The sequence below is a fragment of the Oratosquilla oratoria genome, chromosome 1, assembly GCF_046742065.1.
Source record: "Oratosquilla oratoria isolate Oo_2021 chromosome 1, ASM4674206v1, whole genome shotgun sequence".
NCBI lineage: Eukaryota > Metazoa > Arthropoda > Malacostraca > Stomatopoda > Squillidae > Oratosquilla > Oratosquilla oratoria.
This window is the reverse complement of record NC_134777.1, coordinates 42,426,412-42,452,313: the sequence shown is the minus strand read 5'-3', so window position 1 is coordinate 42,452,313 and position 25,902 is coordinate 42,426,412. Positions and strand designations below refer to the sequence as shown.

The window sequence follows — 25,902 nt, the reverse complement described above, 5'->3', positions numbered from 1 at the left end:
TGTATTACTTGTCAAATAAGATAGATGTCATTAGTAAGTCAAGAAAAATGTGTCGTCAGCTACACCATTTTGAGTATTTCGCTGTTTGTCACATTTTTTAAGGTAATTACTATTTAGCAAAGAAAAAAAAAAAGAAAAAACAAAGCATGTAAATGAACAGACACGAAAATGTAATAAAAAAGAATACTGGGCGAGTTGCTATTCTTGTCTGAAACATATTTAAAAATGTGCCAAAACTAAGTGGGGCAACTGTACATTGTAAAATAAATAAAACACATCAAAACATGAAACCACAGAAAATGGAAGTGCCCTAACACTATAGAAAACTTTAAGTGAGGGGTATACCGATTTATTTGATATTCTAATATAGAAAATTTATTGTAATATGGTAATTTTCCTTGCTGAGTTATTTAAAAACAAAATATAAAAAAAAAAACACGAAAATTTCCATTTTTTTTTTTTTTCAGAAAAAAAAAATTAAAAACAAAACCAGCACATTTCTTCTTTTTTTTTTTAGCTGCATCTCTAGGAGTGGCAATATCTATTGCATATGCTCAGGTGTGTGTGTGTGATTTCAGTAACAATAAGATATTAACAATTCTTGTCCATGCAAATATGATTACTTGTCACATCTTCATGCATTAAATGCTTCTTCTACACCATGTATTTTAACAGGGGAAAAAGGTAGGGTGCAACTTTGTCACAACTACCAACTGTACAGAAATATTGATTCTGTTGTTTCACTCATCTCCCATGAACACCTAAAACCACTAACCAATACTTGAGTGACTGTACATACATACATATACCAAGGCTTTTTCCCACTTACCAGGGAGGTAGCCAAAAAGGACAAGGCATAAAATCATTCCCACCCATTCCATACCCAAAAACACTCCACACCCCTCCACCCTCCCTCCCATCTTAGCACCTCCTAGATGACGGGTCATCCCTGCACCCTGTCCACTGCCCTGGGTCAGAAGCAGTGTCGCAGGACACAGCACATCCACAGCAAGGCCGCTTCATTAAGTCAGCGACCCCCCATATAAAGGAGAGGACGGGGAGAAATCCCTTCGGGCTGCGTCAAAATTTTTGCTCACACACACTACCTCACCCCCTATTCCCCCATCCATTCCACCTCATGCATCACAACATTTTCCATATACAACCATTCTCCATTGAGTGACTGTACATACAATATACCAAAAGGCTGTACATACAATTTACCAAAAGGCCCTTTCACCCTTATTATGGGGTGGCCAGGTTAGAGGCAATGCAGAACTATATAATATAGTCAGTAAAGTCAAAACATTCACCCATTTGATATACATTAAAGCCCATTTAATCCTCCTCTCATCTTAGCACCTCATGGATGTAGGGTCATCTCTGTTCCCAACCATACTATTTGGGTTGAGGACAATGCAGTTTTTCTGTCACCACCAACTTACCTTTTTCATCCAAACACTCACTGCCATTTTTTTTTTTTTTTTTTGTAATATCTATCACATTTCTCAACAATTCATTTATACAATATTTGGGGAATAAAGAAAATTCATTGCAAATACAAAGAAGAATTTACTAAGATTATAAACATTTTCATTTCCTTTCACTATGAACATTTCCAGTACATTTCTTTACAATAAATAAACAACATTCTGCCAAATTTTTTGGACAGTTTCTTGCAGCACTGTTTAGTTTAGTTGGATGATGCATGTATATTTCCATCTTGGTCTAATGCAAAGTTATAGTTAATAGGATTTTCCAAGGCTTTTTCAATTGCTTCTTCTAAATTTTCATGGGTTAAGAGTGACCTTACAAGCTCCTGTAAATGAAACATATAAACCATTAATAATGCTTTCATAATACAAAATTTAACCAATTACCATATGCCTGAAGTATTTGTTAAATATAGGTACAGCATTGGGAAATAAAATAATTCAGTAAATTAATCCTATAATATCACTAACAAAAAAGAAAAACATATGAAAAATGACTCATCAATATATGATTAGCTAATCCCTTTTTCATACTGTATTGAGCTAATTACTATATGGTGACATCCAGCACAGACTGTTTTGTAATAGCCCCATATTGGTGGCTTAATTGTAAGCATGCTGGTCTTGCATTTGATTAGCTGTGGGTTCGAATCCTGCATTCCTCTCTGGTTCTCAGCAGTGATTGTTACTTGCCCATATGTAACCATTACTAATTATCACTTACCACTCACATGATCCACACATGCAACAGAGCACTCCCCCTGAGCGGGACCCCACTCTTGCTGACTTCGCTTTCCCAGAACAAAGCATCTTACCACAGCACCTAACTAAGCAATGACTAAGACAACAGGATATCACTACACGAAGATGCCTAATGTCACCAGAGAAACCCATTGAACCCCCTTTATTATACCTGCCCCAATTATATTACCCATAAGCTAACATATAAATACCATGTCTAACCACACCCACCAACCATACGACTAACCCTCATGTATAGAACTAACACCGCCTAGAAACACATGTCACATACGGCAACCCACTAACCCCCTTTATTAGCGGACGCCTATGTCACTGAGACCGCCACAGCTGGCCAGGTCAAGAGCCTGCCAGACGCAGGTGTACCCAAGGTCAAGGCCCAGCATTTACTGTATTTTGCCCAAAGGGCTCATACGAGGTCTGTTAAAAAAAATAAGCGGACTGTTTGAATTGCATGGATTGCAGATATCTTTATTTGTGTATTAGCTAAGCAGTTTTTAGTGAAGTGTAATTTTTTCATATGGTGGATTTCAGAATGAATGACGTGAAGGAGCTAAGACTTGCTGTGAAATTTTGGGTTAAATCTGGAAAATCTGTGACTGAAACTTTTGCTATGCTTAACACGGCTTAAGGTGATGTTGCTATGAAGTGTACAGCATGTTTCAAGTGGCATGAGCATTTTAAGGATTGTCGACAGTCCATTGAAGATGATGAGTGTCCTGGACATCCTTCCATGTCAACCGATGACCCACACGTCAACAAAATCAACACCCTGGTGCAGGCAAATCGACATCTGACTGTCAGAGAATTTGCTGAAGATGCACCGCGTTGCTGCGAAATTTGTGCCATGCCTGATGAAGGACAAACAAAAAGCCCATTGTATCCAGGTTTGTCAGGAATTAATCATTCAGAAGAAGATGAAAACTTGTTGTCCAGGATCATAACAGGTGATGAATCGTGGGTTTATGGTTTTGACATTGAAACAAAGGTCCAATCATCCCAGTGGATGAGTGAAACATCCCCCAGACCCTAAAAAGCTTGCCAAGTTTGTTTCAAGGTCAAGGTGATGCTGACAGTTTTCTTCGATGCTAAGGGTGCTGTTCACCATGAGTACATCCCCAAAGGCTCCACAGTGAACCAGACTTACTATACTGAAGTTCTGAAACGTATGAGGGACGCCATCCGTCGCAAAAGGCCAGAAATGTGGAGGAGTGGAGACTGGTTTTTCGATCATAACAACGCTCCAGCCCATTCAGCCCTCAGAACTCGTGAGTTTTTGGCCAAACACTCAATCACTGTTCTTCCCCACCCCTCCTATTCACCTGACCTTGCTCCTTGTGATTTTTTCTTGTTCCCCAAACTCAAAAGACCCTTGAAAGGAAGAGTTGAGATAATTCCCAAGATTAAGACAAATGTGACGAAGGAGCTGAAGAACATTACAAAAGAAATGTACCAGGACTGTTTCAACAAGTGGAAACACCGTTGGGATAAGTGTGTGCATTGGGGAGGAGAGTACTTTGAAGGGGACCCAGATCTGTAACTTCTAAATAAAGTACATTCGGCTTTATGACGTCAGTCCATGTATTTTTTTTAACAGACCTCGTATGTAGTTTGTTGTTAATAACCCAGATTATTTTTAATAAATAGTAGAAACTCCAGCTTGGAGTTTATCTCGCCCACATTAAGTCCACCTTATGTAATCGCAACCCAAAATTGTTACACTAACAGTCCAAACACATGGGGCAAAGGTGATGGCTTCAATCAAAGCTAGAAGCCTCCTGCATAGGCTCCTCACCTTCTTTTATAAACCAGTCACTTAACATTCATCTATGTTACAGTATAAAAGACAAGTAAATGGGGCAGAGTGAGGGAACTAGGGATTCATCACTATGTATTTTCATCCAATGATATGTCAAGGCATAAGTGCATGGATGTGGTACAGATATGAGTAAAGGAAATAGAATGGTATGTTTGTGCGAAGAAAAATGGATGTGTTAGCACTGAATCTAAATGATGAGGCGACTTTGAATCTGGATGTGTGGTAGGAGTGTGTCAGGAGTGAAAAGTGGGCAAGGGAAGGAAACCGTAGCACTGATGGTAAATAATGAAACAAGGAAATGTCTTCAAGGAATATGTAGTCAAAGGTGAAAGTGGGATGGGAAACACAGACTCTTCTGAGTGCATACTACCTTGGTAGTTAGAAAAGTGAAAAGAAGAGAGTCTTTTTGGACTGATTTAAATGAATGAATAAAGCTTTGGGAGGAATATAAATGTAGTAGTGCTGGGGGGATCTCAATGCTAGAGGAGATACGTCAACAGATGCAGCAGTAAGGATGTTCGGGGTGTCAGACAGAAACTCTGGGAGAAAATATACTAAAGATGGGTTCAGAAAGGGAGCTGATGATGGCGAACACAGTGTTAATAAAGAGAGGGAAGCATAAGTATATATGGAAAAAAGTGGTGTGGTGAAAGAGAGCTTAGTTAGGTGGGCTATATAGGAAGGATTGGATGAGTTTTGAATGTCAATGTTTTCAAGGGAGAAAGAAGGGAATTATCTAATCATTACCTGGTACAAGAGAAATTAAGAGTGGAGAAAAAATGGAGGAAGAATGGTGAGAGAATTTCTGCAAGTAAACAAATTAAATGAGAAGGATGAAGAGAAAGAATACCAGAAAGTGAGGGAAGTGTGGGAGGTGGTGGGCACTAAGGGGAAACACAAAGTGAAGAATGAATATGTTCCATGAAGGAAGTCAATAAGTGCACAAAAATGGTATGTGAAATGAGGTGGCTGGGAGGGAACAGAAAAAATGCTGCAAATGGAGGGATGAAGAGGTAAAAGAGGAAGTATGACAAGAAGTTAGCTTATGATGATTGGTAGTAAAATAGAACTAAGAATCCATACGAGAGGTACAGAAAGAAAGCAGCAAAATATATGGTAAGGGAGACAATGAGGAGAGCAGATGTAAAATGGGGTAGGAGTTTGACAGAAAAATTAGAAAAGAATCAAAATACATTCTTAAGAATAGCCCTAGCCAGCAAATCCCAGTACTCCAATGTAGCTACCTTGTATTTACCTAGTTGTATTACATGGGAAGGGAGCTATGCTCATGGTGACCCATTTTTGTATCTTTCAGCATTGTTTTTTCCTAAAATCTTGAATAGTATTTGCACATACTGTTTCTTTATCTAAGTTATTCCAGATATCCAGCACTGTGTGGGAAGCTATTCTTTTTCCAATCTTTTCTATAGTTATCCTTTTTTGAATTTCTTTTCATGACTTTTTGTTTTTCCATTGTCATTTTTTAGTAAATCATTCCTATCAAGGATTTCCATTCCTTTCATGATTCTAAATATAATCAGTAGATCACCTCTTTCTCTTCTCCAGTGTTGGTAGTTCCAATTTCAATAATCTTTGTACGTATGTTAATTTGGAAAGAGCTGGTGCCAACTTTGTTGTTGTTCTCTGTATTCTTTCTAGTTTCTTTATATTCTTTTTAGTACTGGGGTATTGGCTGCTTGTTATTGTGGCAAAGTAGCATGCAGTTGATACTTTAGGGACTATATGGGGCGCCCCTACGGACCAGAGCCACACATCATTTTGTCTATGATAGAGGAAAACTCTTCATAGAGAAATGATGACACTTTTATACTACGACTGTCCCACCGTTATGCTGTCCCCCAACCCCTTGCTGCTGTCCTGTACCATTTCTCTGAGTATTCATTTTCTGCTGTGGTGGGGGAATTCCCTGTGGTGGGGGAAAAGAATACTGCCACCAAGTATTTCCACTTGGATCGTAACAGGCGAGAAGAAAGGGACGGGGAGTGGGACTAGGCATCCTTCTCCTTGTAGCCCCACAGGGGACATTCCTAAACAAAAAAGTAAAGGCATAAGAGGGTCAGGGAGTTTTCCGACCAGCACCCTAAGGTTTGGGTCTTTTAATGTGCGTGGATGTGGTACAGATGAGAGTAAAAGGGAAGAGATAGGTAGTATGTTTGTGAGAAGAAAGATGGATGTGTTGGCTTTGAGTGAAACTAAGTTGAAAGGGAAGGGTGAGTGTAAGTTTGGGAGTGTAAGTGGGAGGTTATCAGGAGTGAAGAGAGGGTGAGGGAGGGAAGGGGTGGCTATTCTAGTAAGTGAAGAGATAGGTAAACGTGTAGTGGAGTGGAAGGAGGTTTCCTCAAGTATAATGTGGATGAAGGTGAAACTGGGAACGGAGATGTGGGTCTTTGTAAGTGAATATGGGCCTGGCAGTGAGAAGAGTGTAGAAGAAAGGGAGGCCTTTTGGATAGATTTAAATGAGTGCATAGAGGATTTAGGGAGAAATGTCAATGTAATAGTACTGAGAGACCTTAATGCTAGGGTAGGAAATGGTCCAATTGATGGAGTGGTTGGGAAATGTGGAGTTCCAGGAAAGAATCGTAGTGGAGAGTTGACGGTGGAAATGTGTCTAGAAAGAGAGTTGATGATAGCAAATACAGTGTTTTGGAAGAAAGTCAAGCATAAGTACACATGGGAGAGGGTGGTGGATGGAAGGGTGGTAGATAGAGCGTTGATGGATTATGTAGTGGTAAATAGGACTATGATAGGAAGAGTTAAGGATGTACATGTGCTAAGGGGAGAGGGTGGGGGAATATCAGATCATTTTTTGGTGAAAGGTAAGTTGAGAGTGGAGGATAGATGGAGAAAGAGGAAAGGGACAAAAGGTAGGGAGGTGCTTAGAGTGAACTCTTTAAATGAAAAGGAAAAGGAGAAGGAGTACAAGAAGAAGCTGAAGGAGGAGTGGGAGGGAGTGAAGGATAGAGTAGAGGTAGGTGTGGAGGAGGAATGGGGATGGTTCAAGGAGGGAGTCACAAAGTGTGCAAGGATGGTCTGTGGAACAAGAAGGACAGGAGGAAATAGAAGGAAGGGTAGTGAATGGTGGGATAAAGAAACAAAGAAGGTTGTAGAAGAGAAGAAGCGAGCTTTCACAGATTGGTTACAAAATAGGACGAGGGAGTCATATGAGAGGTACTGAGAAAATAAAAGAGAAGTAAAGCACAAGGTAAAGGAGGCAAAGAGAAGAGCAGATGTGAAGTGGGGTAAGATTATGACAGAAATTTTTGAAAGTAATAAAAAGATGTTTTGGAAAGAAATTAAGAGAGGAAGAGGAGGTGAATCAAGTAGAGAAGAAAAGGTAAAAGGTGCAGATGGAGAGATGATAATGGAAGAGAAGGCAGTAAGGGGAAGATGGGCAGAATATTTTAGGAAGTTGCTAAATGTGAAGGAGGATAGGGAGGGAAAGATAGTTGCAGTGGGAAATGCTAAGAAAATGACAGTGATGAGTGAGGAAAATGGAGGAGAAATAAGGAAGGATGAAGTGAAGGCAGTTGTTAAGATGATGAAAGCAGGTAAGGCACCTGGTCTGGATGGATGCCATGCAGAATGTCTAAAAAAAGGAGGTACAGTGATGGTGGACTGGCTGGTGAGGTTATTCAATGTTTGCTGGAGAGAGAGTAGAGTGCCGGAAGACTGGAGGAGTGCCTGTATAGTTCCACTCTACAAGGGAAAAGGGGACAAGTGTGAATGTAGTAGTTTCAGAGGGATTAGCTTGTTAAGTGTAGTTGGGAAGGCTTATGGGAGGATCTTGATTGAGAGGATTAGGAGAGGAACAGAGGGAGTAATTGGTGAGGAACAGTGTGGATTTAGGACGGGTAGAGGTTGTGTAGATCAGATCTTTGTGGTAAGACAAATATGTGAGAAAGCTATAGGAAAGGGGAAGGATGTTTTTTGGGCTTTTATGGATCTGGAAAAGGCTTACGATAGGGTAGACAGAAAGGCACTGTGGGAGGTTATGCAGATATATGGGATAGGAAGAAAGCTTCTAGGAGCTGTCAAGAGTTTTTATGAGAGTAGTAGAGTTTGTGTCAGGATTAGAAATGGAGAGAGTGAGTGGTTCGAGGTAAAGGTGGGACTTCGTCAAGGATGCGTTATGTCGCCCTGGCTGTTCAACTTATACATGGATGGGGTAGTGCGAGAGGTAAATGCAAGGGTAGTGGGTCAGGGATTGGAGATGGTTAAAGAAAATGGAGAAAAGTGGGAGGTGAGCCAGCTGTTGTTTGCTGATGACACTGCGCTTGAGGCAGGATCGGAGGAGGGATTGAGGAAGTTGGTGACAGAGTTTGGGAGAGTATGTGATAGAAGAAAGCTAAAGATAAATGTGGGTAAAAGTAAGGTGATGAGATGTACAAGGGGTGAAAGTGGCAGTAGACTGGAAGTGAGCATTAAGGGAGAGCGACTGGAGGAAGTGGATAGTTTTAGATACTTGGGTGCAAATGTGGCAGGAAAAGGTGGAGTGAAGGTGGAGGTAGAATGTAGATTGAGAGAAGCGAGTAAATGCCTTGGTGGATTAAAGAGTGTAATGAGGAATAGACATTTGGGAATGGATACTAAGAGGAGACTGTATGAAGGAGTGATTGTGCCAACAGCACTGTATGGGGCAGAAACATGGAACATAAGAGAGGAAGAGAGGAGTTTGAATGTGTTTGAGATGAGGTGTCTGAGAAGTATGATGGGAGTTACTAGGCTAGAGTGAGAAATGAGGTGAGGAGAAGAACGGGGGTGGAAAGGGAGTTGGGAGATAGGGTTGATGAAAGAGTATTGGGATGGTTTGGACACATGGAAAGAATGAGTGAAGAAAGACTAGTAAAAGAGGTATGGAAGGCAGATGTGGAGAGAGTGAACGTGAAGGGACGTCCTAGGATGAGGTGGATGGATGGGGTGAAGGGGGCTTTGGGGAAGAGGGGAATGTCTGTTGAGGAAGGACGGGAGAGGACAGAAGACAGGGGTGAATGGAGAATGGTTGTATATGGATGATGTTGTGATGTATGAGGTGGAATGGGCAGGGGGATGGTGGGTGAGGTAGTATGTGTGAGCAAAATTTGACGCAGCCCGAAGGGATTTCTCCCCGTCTTCTCCTTTTATGCATGGGGGGACGGAGAGGGGGGGTCGCCAATTTAATGAAGCGGCCTTGCTGTGGATGTGCTGTGTCTTGCGACACTGCTTCTGACCCAGGGCAGTGGACAAGGTGCAGGGATGACCCATCATCCAGGAGGTGCTAAGATAAGAGGGAGGGTGGAGGGGTGTGGAGTGTATTTAGGGATGGAATGGGTGGGAATGATTTTATGTCTTTTCCTTTTTGGCTACCTCCCTTGTAAGGGGGAAAAAGCCTTGGTATATGTATGTATGTAGTACTGGGTGTCCCTACTCCATAGTGTCACTGTATTTCAGCTTTGGTCTAATCAATGTGACTTTTGAGTCGATTTCCAGATTTTTTCCAGGTCTGACTGTAATGAATCACAGTCCTCTTCTGTTTTTACTTTCAATATTTTTGTGTCATCTGCGAAGAAATTCATATAGCATTCAACCCCTTCATCCATGTCATTTATGTATATGGCAACCATGATTGGAGCCAGCACCGGCCCTTGTGGAACACCACTTATCATTTCTTCCCATTTCGAGTATTTGGCTCTAATTACTACCCTCATTTTTCTCCCAGTCTGGAAGTCTTCCATTCATTACTGGGTCATAGCCATAGTATCAACTTCCATCACTAGTGATAACCTTTGAAAAAAGGTCTGGATCGACTTCCAACTCTTCTTTCAGTTCTTGGCACACATTCATTCATGACTGCTTTTGATGATCCGTGAGCAAGCAAGGCACCAATTTCACTGCAACTCTTTTCATCCACAATTCCTCAGTCGAAATTCACTGTTAGGAGCTCCAGGACATACCAGTCAAATCAACTAGATAATTAATTGTTCAACAACAGTCCTCCAAGATCAGTTCATGAATTTTCGTGATGTTTTCATCCATTTAGGAGGCTGACAGTCGCCCCAAACAAGATTGGTCTTCCATGCAAATTACTCATAAACTTGTTTTGCTCATGGCAGCATCTTTGTAAGCTGTATGAAGCATGATAACTGTTTTGGTTGCCATTTTCCCTAGACCCCCCCCCCCCCCAAATCACAGCAGCACGCTGCTCCTTCCTTTCATCCATCGTAAAAATAGATGGGTCATGCTTCTTCTTACAATGACCCCAGTGAGCAAATTGATACTTAATGGTTATCTTGTGCAGCACCTAGTGGTGGAGGCCTGAACCATTACAGGTTTGTCCCATAAAACTATTCCGGTTACTTTTAGGTACCCCTTTGTATTGTTAGAAGACAGATATTTTTTTCAACAAGAGATAGGGGTACATAAACTGCAAAAATCTTTCTTGGTGATTATTATAACCTACCTGTGTCTTTTCAATATGTGACTGAGCTGCTTCTATATCATGCTTTTCCTTCAACTCCAGTTTAACTAATGAGCGTGCAACTCTCTCAAGATCTTCCTCAAGTTCCTTCTGTTGCCTGCAGGAAGATACAAACTTGTAAATATTGTTTTCATTGATAACCATACTGTAACCTTAACATTCACAATAAAATGGAACTTAAAATTAAAATCTGAGAAGAAAATTTGGTTAAATAATGAAAACTAAAATACAAAGTTAGTTTGTTGTTATGGTCTATAGTTTACCATAGCTTGGGGGAGAGCAATTATGACTACATACATGTAGTGGTCCAGCAAGATGGGCAGCTGAGCTGCCCATTTTCAACAGGTCAATCCCCAATCAGGATATACAGCCCTGGGGGGATGACACTCATTATCTGAACTAGCCTCAAGATCTCAATTTATCAACATGTTCACACACTCACCCCCACCTCTGCCTTCCACACCTCTTTTACTAATCTTTCTTCATTCATTTTTTCTGTGTCCAAACCATCCTAATACTCTTTCATCACAATCACTCCTTCATACGATCTCCTCTTAGCATCCATTCCCAAATGGCTATTCCTCATTACACTCCTCCCTTTCCTGCCACATTTGCACCCAAGTATTTAAAACTATCCACTTCCTCCAGTCTCTCTCTCAATACTCACTTACAGCCTGCAGCCACCTTCTCCCCTTGTACATCTCATCACCTTACTTTTACCCACATTTATCTTCAACTTCCTTTTTTTGCACACCTTCCCAAACTGTCACTAACTTCCTCAATCCCTCCTCTGATCCTGCTACAAGCATAGTGTCATCAGCAAATAACAACTGGCTTATCTCCCACTTTTCTCCACTTTCTTTAACCATCTCCAATCCCTGATCCACTACCTTTGCATTCACCTCTCGCAACACCCCATCCATGTATGAATTGAACAGCCAGGGCAACATAACACATCCCTGGTGAAGTCCCACCTTTACCTCAAACCACTCACTCTCTTCATTTCTAATCCTAACACAAGCTCTACTCTCATTAAAAACTCTTGACTGCTCTTACCAGCTTTCCTCCTATCCCATATAGTGTATCTGCAGTACCTCCCACAGTGCCGTCCGCTCTACCCTGTCATAAGCCTTTTCCAGATCCATAAAAGCCCCCAAAAATATCCTTACCTTTTCCTTTAGCTTCACATATATGTCTTACCACAAAAATCTGATCTACACAACCTCTACCTGTCCTACACCCAAATTGTTCCTCACCAATTACTCAGTTCCTCTCCTAATACGCTCAATCAAGACCCTCCCATAAGCCTTCCCAACTACACTTAACAAGCTGATCCCTCTGAAACTACTATGCTCACACTTGTCCCCTTTCCCTTGTAAAGTGGAACTATACAGGCAGTCCTGCAGCACTCTACCCTCTCTTAAACAAACACCAAATAACCTCACCAACCTGTCCACCATCACTACACCTTTTTTCAGACATTCTGCATGGCATCCATCCAACCTGGGTGCCTTACCTGCTTTCATCACCTTAACAGCTACCTTCACTTCATCTTTCCTTATTTCTCCTCCATTTTCTTCACTCATCACTGTCATTTTCTTAGCACTTCCCACTGCAGCTACCTTTCCCTCCCTATCCTCCTTCACAGTTAGCAACTCCCTAAAATACTTTGCCCACCTTCCTCTCACTGCCTTCTCATCCATGATCATCTCACCATTTACACCTTTTACCTTTTCTTCTCTATTTGATTCGCCTCCTCTTCCTCTTTTAATTTCTTTCCAAAATATTTTTTTATTACTTTCAAAATTTTCTGTCACACTCTTACCCCATTTCACATCTGCCTCCTTTACCTTGTGCTTTACTTCTCTTTTCTTTACTTTGTACCTCTCATATGATTCCCTCGTCCTAATTTGTATCCAATCTATGAACGCCTGTTTCTTCTCTTCTACACCCTTCTTTGCTTCCTTATCCCACCACTCACTACCTTTCCTTCTATTTCCTCCCATCCTCCTTGTTCCACACACCATCTTTGCACACCTTATGACTCCCTCCTTGAACCATCCCCATTCCTCCTCCACTCCTAGTTCTACTCTATCCTTCACTCCCTCCCACTCCTCTCTCAGCTTCTTCTTATACTCATTCTCCTTTTCTTTCTCATTTAAGCAGTTCACTCTAAGTACTCCCCTACCTTCTGCCCTTTTCCTCTTTCTCCACCTATTCTCCACTCTCAACTTACCTTTCACCAAAAAATTATCTGATATTCCCCCATTTTCTCCACTAAGAACATGTACATCCTTAACTCTTCCTACTATACTCCTAGTTACCACTATATAGTCCATTAGCACTCTATCTGCCACCATTCCATCCACCACCCTCTCCAATGTGTACTTATGCTTGACTTTCTTCCTAAACACTGTATTTGTTATCATCAACTCTCTAGACACATCTCCACCATCAACTCTTCACTACGATTTTTTCCTGGAACTCCATACTTCCCAAACACTCCGTCTATTGGTTCATTTCCTACCCTAGTATCAAGGTCTCTCAATACAACTACATTGACATTTCTCCCTAATCCCTCTATGTACTCATCTAAATCCATCCAAAAAGTCTCCCTTTCCTCTACACTCTTTTCACTACCAGGACTGATATGCACTTACAAAAACTCACATCTTCCTTCCCAGCTTCATCTTCATCCACATTAACCTTGAAGAAACCTCCTTCCACTCCACTACACACTTACCTACCTCTTCACTTACTAGTATAGCCACCCCTTCTCTCCCTCATCCTCTCTTCACTCCTGAGAACCTCCCAACTACACTCCCAAACTCACACTTGCCCCTTGCTTTCATCTTAAGTTTCACTCAATGCCAACACATCCATCTTTCTTCTCACAAACATACTACCTATCTCTACCCTTTTACTCTCATCTGCACCACATCCATGCACATTAAAAGACCCAAACCTTCGGGTACTGGTTGGAAAACTCCTAGACCCTCTTATGCCTTTACTTTTTTTGAGGAATGTCCCCTGTGGGGCTATAGGTAGTAGGATTCTTAGTCCTATCTCCCATCCCATTTTTTGTCGCCTTGTATGGCTCAAGTGGGAAGACTTGGTGGCAGCATTCTTTTCCCCTATCACAGGGTAGGCAAAAAAAGGAAATGAATATTCAGAGAAATGGTACAAGAGTAACAAGGGGTTGGGGGACAGTATAACAGAGGGACAGTTGCAGTATAATATAAGTGTCATCATTTCTCTATGAACAGTCTTCCTCTATCACAGATGTGTGGCTCTGGTCCGTAGGGGCACCCCATATAGACCCTAAAGTATCAACTGCATACTTCTTTGCCACAATAACATGCCGCCAATACCCAAGCTAATATCAAAATAACACAGATGTCAAGAAGAGTTTAAATGTGCTTGAGAAGAAATGTCTGAGAAATATGGTAGGGGTTAGGCTGGATAGAGTGAGAAACAAGGTGAGGAGGACAGCGGGAGTGGAAAAGGAGTTGGGAGATAGGGTGGATGAAAGAGTATTGGGATGGTTTGGACACATGGAGAGAATGGGTGAAGAAAGATTATTAAAGGAAGTGTGTGGAAGGCAGAGGTAGATGGAGAGAACATGAGGGGGGAACCAAGGATGAGATGGATGGATGTGGGGGAATGATGGATGGTGTAAGAATGGTTGTGTATGGATGATGCTGTGATGCATGGAAGGAAGAGGGTGGGGGATGGGGGGAGGTTAGGGAGTGGTTATGTGTGAATGATATTTTGATGCAGTCCAAAGGGATTTCTCCCCATTTTTTTTTCTGCATGAGAGGATGAAGAGGGGGGTCACCAATTCAATGAAGTGGCCTTACTGTGGATGTGCTGTGTCTTGCTACATTGCTTCTGACCCAAGGCAATGGGCAAGATGCAGGGATGACCCATCATCCAAGCCAAGAAAAGAGGGAGGAAGGGGTGGTAAATGGGAGTGGAGTGTGTGGGGATGAAATGGGTGGGAGTGGATTTATGCCTTTTGACTTTGGCTACTTCCCTTGTAAGGGATGCACAAAGATTTCATACTACTATCTTTCTGTACCAATCACATTGTTATCTATGGATTAACAAAATACATCATAACAACCATCACTTATATTCCATAACAGTGAAATAACACTCCAGATTCTGCTTACCTAGCTTCCCTTAGTTTCTGAACTCTCTTATTTTCCTCCAAGTTGAATAACATGAGGCATTGGTGTTCATCTTCCTCCTCTTGAGCATGTTGTGCTGCTAACTGTGATGTGGCACTTGTCAACATATTTTGTTCTTTCAGGTAACTTCTGCAATGCCATTATTACTAATCATTTATATTTTACCATTAGAATGTTAAATTATTCTAACAGTAAGAAATATTCATAACCTTCAAATGCCTTGAAGTAGCCCTGGCTCACAGGAATACAATGCAATGTTTTAATCCTTTTCTTGGCCCAAGGGCTTTTGAACTCTAAACACTACAAAGAACAATCCTGAATACAATATTTAACAAATAGATTTACCTGATGCTTCTCATATTAGTCCTATAGTTATTGTAGATTCTTTGGATCTCTACAACTTCCTCCTTTGGAATTACACATCTTTTGGGTACTCTAAACATTTTGCTGGGAGCTGTAGGAAGCCACCTTGGTTTCCTCCATCTGAAATGTAGAATTTGTATTAAACTGAGAAGTATAACATGTAAAATTCACTTTACACATTAACCCCTACAGCGTCAGTGGCATACATCATATGCTGCAATTGTTTTATGGATGAGCGTCAGTGGCATACATTGTATGCTGCAGTTTAATTTTTTTTTCTCCAAAAATAAGCATTACGTTGAGGGTCAAATCTGTGGTAATGACCAAGTAGCCCTATTCATTGGTTATAAAAGGCACCCAAACTTTTTTATTTATTGACAAAACTGGCAACACAGGCAGCAATTTTTCAGGGGAAACTTGGTGTATAAAATCAGCCTTTAGGATGTAATTTAAGCAATTCTGGTGTATGAAACGAAGTATGAGGAGGTGAAGTTGTACTTCAACTGTTTGGCAGGTGCTACTTAGTACATATTCAGATTATAGAACTAGCAATTTCACACTGCCAATATTTGTAATAAATGCGTAATACAAAATGTGGCCGGGCAATAATGGTGTAATGGATGCTTACTAAAACATTTCTCAAAACAATAAGAAACACCACAATCACCTATCCTCCATGAAATTATAAAAAAAAAAAAAAAAAAAAAAAAAATCCATTTACCACATGACAAAGTGATAAATATTTGCAAAAAAAAAAAATCCACAAAAACTATTTATAAAAATATTTTCTGTAAGTGTCAGACAATTATGGGTGCCTGTACATTAACTTGAAACATCATAAATGTCAAATTCCTTCACTCTCTGAGATTCTAACGAAGCTTCCTTGAAAAAATACAACAGACATTTTCATTCAACCCACATGAGGAGCGAAAGAAAGTTTATGGATATTCTATCAAACTTTTGCATGCACATCTCGATAAAATCGACCCAGTTTCTCTGCTTCTAGGCTAAGGTGAATCAAAATAAGCAAGATTTGTTGGTTTTACATAATTTTGAATTGATTTAAGAATAAAAAAAAAAATTAATTTGGCTCCGACGCTGGGGAAAGGGGGGGGGGAGTATATACAACATTTGCCCAGCGATGTACAGGATAAGCTCAACATAATACATAAGTATAAGCCAATTCTGAACAATGTAAATAAATTACAAAATCCAGAATACCATCTCTACACCACTTCTTTATAATCCTACCATAGTTTGAATTCCACAGAACTACTGAAGAGAAATATTTATTTAATGAGCCTAATAGCTTGTGCTCATTAGCAACCAAAATCCCAAAAAATCAGTTGGAGAATGACAAATACACCATCTGGTGTGACACAGAAGAGGGGTGGTGGGGTGAGGGTTGGTGTGACTAGTGGAAGAAGCAAATCTAAGTAAAGGCAAGACTGAAGCAATCTACCTGAAAATCATAACAAAATGGCTTAACAGAAGAGACCTCATGTTGGTACCATATATAGTTCTTAATAGCTCGGGTGTATCTTAACATTGTCTATCATTAATTTGGAAGCTTGCTGGACAAGTGGGTTAGGATATCGTTACTTATGTCGAAGGTCAATGGATGGTGGTTCGAACCCTGCCACTGGTGAAGTTGAACCAAAGGCATGGTTCATTAAATTCCACATTATAAAGTCCTCTGTATGAGGGGTATCGTCCTAGCCTCCTAATAGGGGGGAGTTTGTGAGGTTAAACCATATCATCATCATTAATTTTGGCCTTAACACTATTCCTTTGTTTAAAGGTCAACTGAGAAGGTTTTCAAAGAGGTGGTGAATATTTGCTAGATGTATGGCTTAGTCACTTTTTGATAAAATAATGCAAAAATAAATCCTAATTATTACGCAATGTGATAAAAAGGCCTATCAAAATATCGGTAGCAGATGAACTTTTCCTTCGCCGATCTTCAGCTGTTCTTGTAAGGCTCTATCGGCTGTGACGTCACTCGTGTTGTTTACATTCTGATGCAAGTCACTATACGAAAAAATAGACAAAATTAAAAAGGAAAAAGACATGAAAAAGCTATGGAAACACATAAACAGCTTAAGGTCATATGGCACAAACAAAACCACAAGTGACACAGCAGTATATGATATAAACAAGAACTAGGAGAGAATATTATAATTTTCTGGAAAGGCATATACCAATGACATGCAAACCCCATTGAAGACATCTGGAGCCCGGAATTTGAATCCAATTACAAAAAACAACACCAAAAGGAAACAGAAAAAGGTAACATACCCACAGACATACATTATACAGTCAACATCCCAGAAATTCTAAGAGAGCACTATGACTATGCCTTCAACATCACAGAACCAAGTACCAAACCTATGAGCTCAGGGGACATCACAGCAGAAGTGCTAACTAAACAAATAAGAAAAATGAAAAATGGTAAAGCAGCAGGTCCAAACGGCTTAAGCATTGAAATGTTTAAAGAAATAATAAAAGACACAGAAGCCACAACAAAACTCGTTGCGGCCTACAACTCAATAATCAGACAAAACAGAGTACCTCAAAACTGGAAGACCTCAAAAACAAAGCTCATCCCAAAAACACAAACCCCACAAATCAAGGACTTCAGACCAATAGCCTTACTAGACACATCTTACAAAATACTAATGGGCATTATCAAAGAAAAACTGGAAAAGCACCTAATGTACAATGCATCACACTACTCATGTTATAAAATACAAAGTCACTGCTGTATTACTCATTCTCTTTCACTCTGAGTAATAACAAACACAGAAAGCATGATCAAGCCAGTTCACAGAATTTGAGGGTCACTCAGCTACAACTACAAAATAATCAAGACACCGATGCCAGCATCCTCGTGTACCCACTTGCACCTCATGATGCCTACATAGGCGTCATTGTATCGAAGAGGTTAAAACAAGGCTTGTACTATCAAAATGGGTATTCTAAGGCATTTTACAGAGCACATCCATTATCTGTGATTTTTTGCTATTTAAGAGAGGTCTTGGGTTCCAACCCTTGCAAATACTGGGGGATCACTATAGTAACAGCAATACACAAAACCGGTGATAAGAAAAATGCAGGCAATTACAGCCCTATATCATTAACATCTCACTTAGTTATAGTGGAAAAAATAGTGAAAATGAAGTTATGTACCACCTAAATAACTAAATGCATGGTTTTATTAAGGAAAGATCATGTCTGACAAACTTATTGGAGACTACAAGATTGGATGGGAAAGTATGATAGAAGTGAAGCTTTTAATGTTCTTGGATCTTTATGGGTTGGACTGAGAATTATCTTAACAAACCAAAAACAAAATGTATCAGCAAATGGTGTTCAATCAAAATGGATTAAGACAAAAAGTTGGGTGGTACTGCAAGGTTCTATGTTAGGCCCATTTTTTTTTTTTTTTCCCTAAGGAAGGCTATAGCTGCAATGGTAAATGTACAATTTGAGAAACTTATCCTATGGAGATACATTACAAAAACTAAACTCAACAACATTGGAAGAAAGGAGAGAGGAGATAAAAAAAAACGTTTAAAATCATAAAGGGTTTGGAAAATGTAGAGTAGATTTTTAGTTGTGCACACCTATGCAATATAACAATAGAATATTAATCATTAATTTTGTGAATTATAATACATCAACATAATATGCAATTTTCTTGGTGGAGATCAATAACAAAAATGTTGCTAAAACCAATTTACTAAGGAATGAAGTCGCGATGGTTGAATGATACGCCATGTTTATTTTGATAGATGCAGAGGTCGAAGAAATGAAAGGATGATAAATTTCAACTTAACCTACCCAACCTAACCTATGTAACCTAACCTATATTTAGTAATTCGGTACCTCAAATTCTAAAGATCATCCAGGTCGTCATTGTCGTTACAGATGCTGATGGCCTGATTATTATTGTACCTCAAGCAATTAACAGATTACTGCAGAACCCCATGTTCGCTCATACAGTTCAAGGGAGCCCTATTGTTTTTGTAACAGTGCTTATTAACATCACCTGGAGTTGGAGAATACCCAGTCCACAACACGAAACCCATTGTCTCACTGACAGTGACTGGACTGGACAGATGACAGCATGGTATCCGTAACATATCCTAGTGGCTTCATTAGTTAGTAGATGAGCTTATAGCAAGGTTTTTTGTCATTTATTTCTGCTAAAAAAATCACATACTATGTTCATGTATTTTAATTTACAAATCTAATATCTAATTTTCTAATGTTATATCATGTAGGTATGCACAACTAATAAAAAAAAAAAAAAAAAAAGCAACAAAAATGCTAGGAAGTTCCTCTTTTCTCAGAGTGGTCAACCCTTGGAATGAATTTCCAAATTCAGTAGTAAATTTGACTACAGTGCAATAAAAGAAAATTAAATTAAACATATTAACATGAAATATTAAAACTGAAAAAAGACTTGAAGTCAAGCACAAATAAGCACCAATAGGTGTAATTAATCCCACAATATTATACTGATAAGTTATCACCAAATGTTCAAATCAGTTTAATTTGAATGTAAACTCACCTGGCAGGGCTACCAATCAGTGACACAGTTGGTATTGGATTAGCAACCCAGCTTGGAATTTGACATACCTGCCATGTATTAGGGTTACATTTATGGTAGCTTGATTTGGGGCTGGTAGATGTGATAGGAGGGATTGAGGAAGTTAGTGACAAAGTTTGAGAAGGTGTGTGAAAGAAGGAAGCTGAAGATAAATGTGGGTAAAAGTAAGGTGATGAGATGTACAAGGGGAGAGAGTGACTGGAGGCTGGAAGTGAGCATTAAGGGTGAAAGACTGGAGGAAGTGGATAGTTTTAGATACTTGGGTGTGAATGTGGCAGGAAAAGGAGGAGTGGGGGTGGAGGTAGAATGTAGATTGAGAGAAGCAAGTAAATGCCTTGGTGGATTAAAAAGTGTAATGAGAAATAGACATCTGGGAATGGATGATAAGAGGAGGTTATATGAAGGAGTGATTGTGCCAACAGCAATGTACAGGGCACAAACATGGAACATGAGAGAGGAAGAGAGAAGGAGTTTGAATGTGTTTGAGATGAAATGTCTGAGAAGTATGATAGGGGTTACTAGGCTGGATAGAGTGAGAAATGAGGAGGTGAGGAGGAGAACAGGGTGGAAAGGGAACTGGGAGATAGGGTTGATGAAAGAGTATTAGGATGGTTTGGACACATGGAAAGAATGAGTGAAGAAAGATTAGTAAAAGAAGTGTGGAAGGCAGAGGTGGAAGGAGTGAATATGAGGGGGCATCCTAGGATGAGATGGATGGATGGGGTGAAAGGGCATTACAAAAGAGAGTAATGTCTGTGGAGGAAGGTTGGAAGAGGACAGAAGATAGGGGTGAATGGAGAGGGGTTGTGTATAGATGATGCTGTGATGCATGAGGGGGAGTGGGTGGGGGATGGGGGGGTGAGGAAGTACGTACGAGAAAAAATTTGACGCAGCCCCAAGGGATTTCTCTCCATCTTCTCCTTTTCTGCATTAGAGGACAGAGAGGGGGGGGGGGGTTGCCGAATCTATGAAACGGCTTTGCTGTGGATGTGCTGCGTCTTGCGTCACTGCTTCTGACCCAGGGCAGTGGACAGGATGCAGGGATGACCTGTCATCCAGGAGGTGCCAAGATAAGAGGGAGGGGGGAGGGTGGAGGGGAGTGGAATACATAGGAAATTAAATGGGTGGGAGTGGTTTCTATGCCTTTTTCTTTTTGGCTACCCCCTGTATAGGGGGAAAAAGCCTTTGGTATATGTATGTATGTATGTATGTATGTAGATGTGAGTTCTCAGCTTTGTGTTATATCATAATTCTGATATGTTGGGTTATAGGTCTAATTTAGTTTGAGTTTGGCTCAGGGAATAACAAATGTGTCATGGAGAGTATTTGTAAATAGTGTTTCGAGTTTTGTAAGAGAGGGGGCTTCAACGATGCAAGGTGGTAAAAAGTTCCAAGTGGGGATAATTCAGCATGAGAAGGACCTTGTATGAACTTTTGTGTGAGCGTGGGCCACAAATATTTCATATTTGTGACCCCTGGTGTCTCAATCTGTTGCCAAGTCATGTGGTTGTATAGATGCTATGGAATATTTTGTAACACTGGATGAGGTCTGCTCTTAGCAACCTGCCATCAAGAAAATGTCCAATTGTGATAGTATGACAAAGAATGGGAAATATGATATTCCGGTATTTATGATTTACTTTGTCTTGCCCCATCAAACTGACTGTAGTTATGCTTGGTCTCTAGTAAAGCTTGTATTCCAAACAAAAGATGCAAAATCAAGAACTGGTTTTACGTCAGAAGTGAAAATTCAGGACACGAATGATGGTGAACACTATATTTGTATATGAATATGTGGATCTATGTAATTTTGTTACAACACTTCCAGCTTTAATAAAGCTGGAAGTGTTGTAACAAAATTACATAGATCCACATATTCATATACAAATATAGTGTTCACCATCATTCGTGTCAACATGAAAATGGAATTCCTGATATTTGAGCTGAAGTAGTTCTCATGGGATGCAAAAAGTCGCTATGAGTATAATGCAATTTGAATTATCCATCTAGCTGTCCTAGTTCTCGAGATATTGCATTTTGAATGGAATTAAATCGGGCCTATTTTGTCCCCGGACATCGGGCCGAAACGTGCGGTCTGACTTATCGTCGATCGAACATAAACAATGACGGATTTTACTGACAGGCACAATTTTATATAAAAATTTAGCATATGGTTGCATTATTTGACCTATTTTCTTTAAGATGTGTGATTTCCATGTAACTTGATCATAGAATTACGTTTTTATCCTCTGCAAAATTACCCACCACAGCTACGAATACCGTCAAATTACATGAAAATCACACATTTTAAAGAAAATAGTTTGAATAATTCAACTATATGCAAGCTATTACACTAATAACACAATAGTAACAAACTTAATAGTGTAGTTTGATCCATACCACCAGTGATCATAGATAGCGGGCATGACGAATCGTAGCTGTGGTCCGTAATATTACGGAGGATAAAAACGTAACTTCTCTTTGATCAAATTACATGAAAATCACACATTTTAAAGAAAATAGCTCAAATAATTCAACTATAAGTCTATTACACTAATAACATAATAGTAAGAAACTTAATAGAGTGAAGTTTGATCCATACCACCATACGATGGCGGGATGGATGTTGATGTTGTTATCCGATAATCCGACCCGATAGAAAAAAAAACAACTAATTAAAACCACCGATTTCTCAGCTCTACCGTAACACGCTGCCTTTATTTTGGTATTAGAATAATCCGCGATACTAGTAGTTTTTCTTTATTATGGTCAGTTGCCACAACCCTAAATTTGTTAGCTCATTTTTTACGTTGAAACATATACCAATTTTTTATTTACTGCTGAATGCAGGCTGCCATGTTTATCTTATGTTTTTATTGACCGACATGTAACTGATGATGTGAACGTTTAAAATTTACTACGATCGTAGTAAATACACTCGCACAACATTTTTATTAATTAAATTTCCCGCGGTATGTAAATTTGGCCGTTTGAATGGCGTGCGCATAAAATGACGCGCTATTGTGCTCGTCATCGACGGTGGCGCCTCTAGTGGTGTTTGACCTACCTAGCTTTATGGACTAAGCAAGAGGTTTTTAGTAATAAAATTGGGACCATTACTCTTAAGTATTTATGTACTTACTACAACCCTTAGTTAGGCAAAACTAAAGGATAAAAACCTTTCATCAGCCCTTGTGAATGTTTTATTTACACCAACAGAAAGTAAGAATTTGACTTACTTCATCAATTATACATAAGAAAAGTACCAATAGATTTTATACATGTCAGCAAGGTTTATAAACATTAGAAAGCCATGTATGGCAAAAGTGAAAAGCAAGAGGCACTTTGGTATCCTGACAGAACTTCAAGAAAAAAAAATGCCCCTCGGTACAGAGGATTAATCCAAGCCCAAGGTTTACTCCCCTGACTGACTTCCCTATACACTGCACAACAATCATGAAATGGAAACCCTTGGTCTAAATATTAATATAGCTTACCTTACGATTTGTGCTCCAAAATATTCAAGTTTTAAGTCTCTAGGGGGATGCCAATTGTAGCAGAAGGATTTCGGAAATAGGGCAGGCTTTACAATACTCTGCATCTTGAGTTCAGTTCAGTACCAATATAACCACACAACTCACTTTTCACCAATAATAATTAAGACCTAATTTATCGTGCAATATTTATGTAAACAAATCCTTATGATTTCCTTGGTGACCATACCGGTCATACTGTTCTCGGGTGTTTGTTTACAATCGAGTACATGCAACTCGTCTCGCATAGAAGAAAATGGTTAAGTTTGGGGCAAAGACTATAGTCTTTGGTTTGGGGTACTCATAACAAAGCGATAAATGAGTAAAATGACGATCATAAAACACTCAGAATACGGTGGCCATATGATATAGTGTACGCAATTATTTCTAAACTATACAAGAGAGTTCGTTTAAAAGAAAGAGTTAGAGTACAATTAATCAAAATGCACATTTTCCTTTGCGAACTGTGGAAAACTGTCAGTGTCGAAGCTGGTGTATGTATGCCAGCTATAGTCTCAAAACAAAATTAAGGAGATCCAAGAGTTTGAACATGTCCAGATGGTATTCACGAGGAGGTTAGTTGAAATGAGGGACCTAACGGGAGTCAGCATGGAGGCTTTCAAGAGGAGGCTAGACAAATTCCTGGACAACATTCTAGGTGAGCCTCCAATCCCTTATGGTCCAATTTCACGAAGAGCAGCAACGAACTCAATCGTAGACCAGAAAATATATATATATATATATATAATATATATATATATATATATATATATATATATATATATATATATATATATATATATATATAATATATATATATATATATATATATATATATATATATATATATATACGTAGAGAATATTATATTATATATATATTGTGCTCAGTCATAGGTCGAACGCGCTTTTGAAGCCTGTGTGGTCCCGGATCCCTCGGGGGAAACTGTTAAAGATGCGAGTACCAATGTATATGAAGGAATTGTGTACCAGTGTACGTAGCTTATGCTTTGTGCTCTAGGTGGTCCTCACTTAGTACAACCTTCCTCAGGGTGTGTATTATTTTGTAGTCGGCATATTTAGTACTATTCCCTCAGGGATCTACACATACTGTATATGGCAATGTACCTCTCCTTATTTCTTTGAAGTGAATATAGCTTTAAGTGGCTGAGCCTTTCCCAGTTGTTCATCCACTGTACTCCTTGAATCCTGCTGTTGAAGGTCCTCTGGGTGGTTTCAAAGGTGATGATGTCCTAGATGGTGTTGGGCGACCATAACTGACAGGAGTATTCTAGCTTGTGTAGGATCATGGTTTTCAACAGAGGGACCATGCATCTTTCCTCCTTTGTTGTGAGCATTCTTAGACCCCAACCAATCATCTGTTTTCCAGAGCTTTCACATGGTCCTTTCCCTGGATGGTGTGGCTGTTAACTAAGTATTACGTTGTTTACTTCAGCTCCGCATTGTTTCCGTACCTTAACTTTTTTCCCGTTCAAGACTGTTCTCTTCTTATCCCTAGCTGAGTATCCTGGTCAGGTACTGATGCAGTTGGATTGTGTTCTCTTCGTGTCTCATTTTCTTGCTGATTCTTGTGTCGTCCGCGAAAGAGGTGACCTACGAGTGTTTTAGGTTATCATCGGTGTCACCAATATGGACTAGAAACGGCAGTGGGTCAAGAACGGAACATTGCGACATTCCACTCTGGATTTTGTTCGGCTCAGATAGTTCTCCATATACTGCGACCCTCTGTATTCTCTCTCTCTCTCTTTTTTTTTTTGGGGGGGGGGGAGGCACCCTCTTGGACCTCAACATCGCAATGATCCGGAGCAGTTCATACATGAAGTCAGGAGGTGGTGTCCACGTTATGCCACTGATAGGAGTGGCAGTAACCAGATAAGATAAAAATGGGAGGGCACCCCTCGATCTTGGATAATGCCAGGGGGAGGGTGTGCACTCAGGAAGCTGAGGGTTACCTCGGAAGGGGATTCGGTGAGGTGCCGCGCCACTCCTTCTGATGTGAATGGCGGGCTGAGGCCTAAGCGAAGAATGGCAGTGATTGAAGCCACTTTCCTAGTTGCCCATATATGCCATGATTTCGGAGTTTATGTGGCAGGATGCTATGCTCTACCTTAGCGAAGGCTTTAGCATGGTCCTTCCCTGGATGGTGTAGATGATTACCTTTAGAATTAATTAGTCTTTTATTTGACTCAAAGGCAACAGAGCTACTAACTTTATTCACAATTTCTAATGTAATAATGAGAGGTAGTAAAGGCAAATACAAAACTATAACAATTAATCAGTTTTTGCTCTACACATACAGTGATAAAGGAAGCATACTCACACAACTGTCACTTTTTATTAGTATTAAAAAACTGAAAAGCTCAATGGTAATTAGTGGAGTGCCACAGGGCTCAGTACTTGGCCCACTGCTCTTTTTGGTCATGATAAGTGAGAGACCAGTAGATATGAACATCCAAAGTATCCTCATTCGCGGGTGATACCACAATATCTCAGGAGATTACAACCAGAGAGGATTCCGAAACATTACAAAAAGAGCTGGGGGGGGGCAGTATACATGTGGTCAAGTGAAAAAACATGGTGTTCAACAACAAGCAATTTGAACGAATAAGATATAGGCCTAGCGAAAATCTTA

The 25,902-nt window shown here is 39.9% G+C and overlaps 1 protein-coding gene across 1 annotated transcript; it reads right to left on the bottom strand.

Moving 5' to 3' along the window:
* Positions 1 to 1,552: 1,552 nt before the first annotated feature.
* On the bottom strand, positions 1,553 to 23,495 carry mRpS26 (mitochondrial ribosomal protein S26). Its single transcript, XM_076198280.1, has 5 exons — positions 23,215 to 23,495; positions 15,085 to 15,222; positions 14,722 to 14,868; positions 10,529 to 10,643; positions 1,553 to 1,819 (listed from the first exon to the last, which is right to left on the bottom strand). Exons 1-5 carry the CDS (start codon positions 23,316 to 23,318, stop codon positions 1,694 to 1,696), a joined length of 630 nt encoding a protein of 209 aa, XP_076054395.1. The 5' UTR covers positions 23,319 to 23,495; the 3' UTR covers positions 1,553 to 1,693.
* Between the last annotated feature and the right edge of the window lie 2,407 nt (positions 23,496 to 25,902).

Coding starts and splice junctions, on each gene's coding strand:
- mRpS26 (XM_076198280.1), bottom strand. CDS start 23,318: ATGCAGAGTATTGTAAAGCCTGCCCTATTTCCGAAATCCTTCTGCTAC. Junction 15,223..23,214: donor TTTGGAGCACAAATCGTAAG/GTAAGCTATATT, acceptor TCTACATTTCAG/ATGGAGGAAACCAAGGTGGC. Junction 1,820..10,528: donor CACATATTGAAAAGACACAG/GTAGGTTATAAT, acceptor TTTCATTTACAG/GAGCTTGTAAGGTCACTCTT.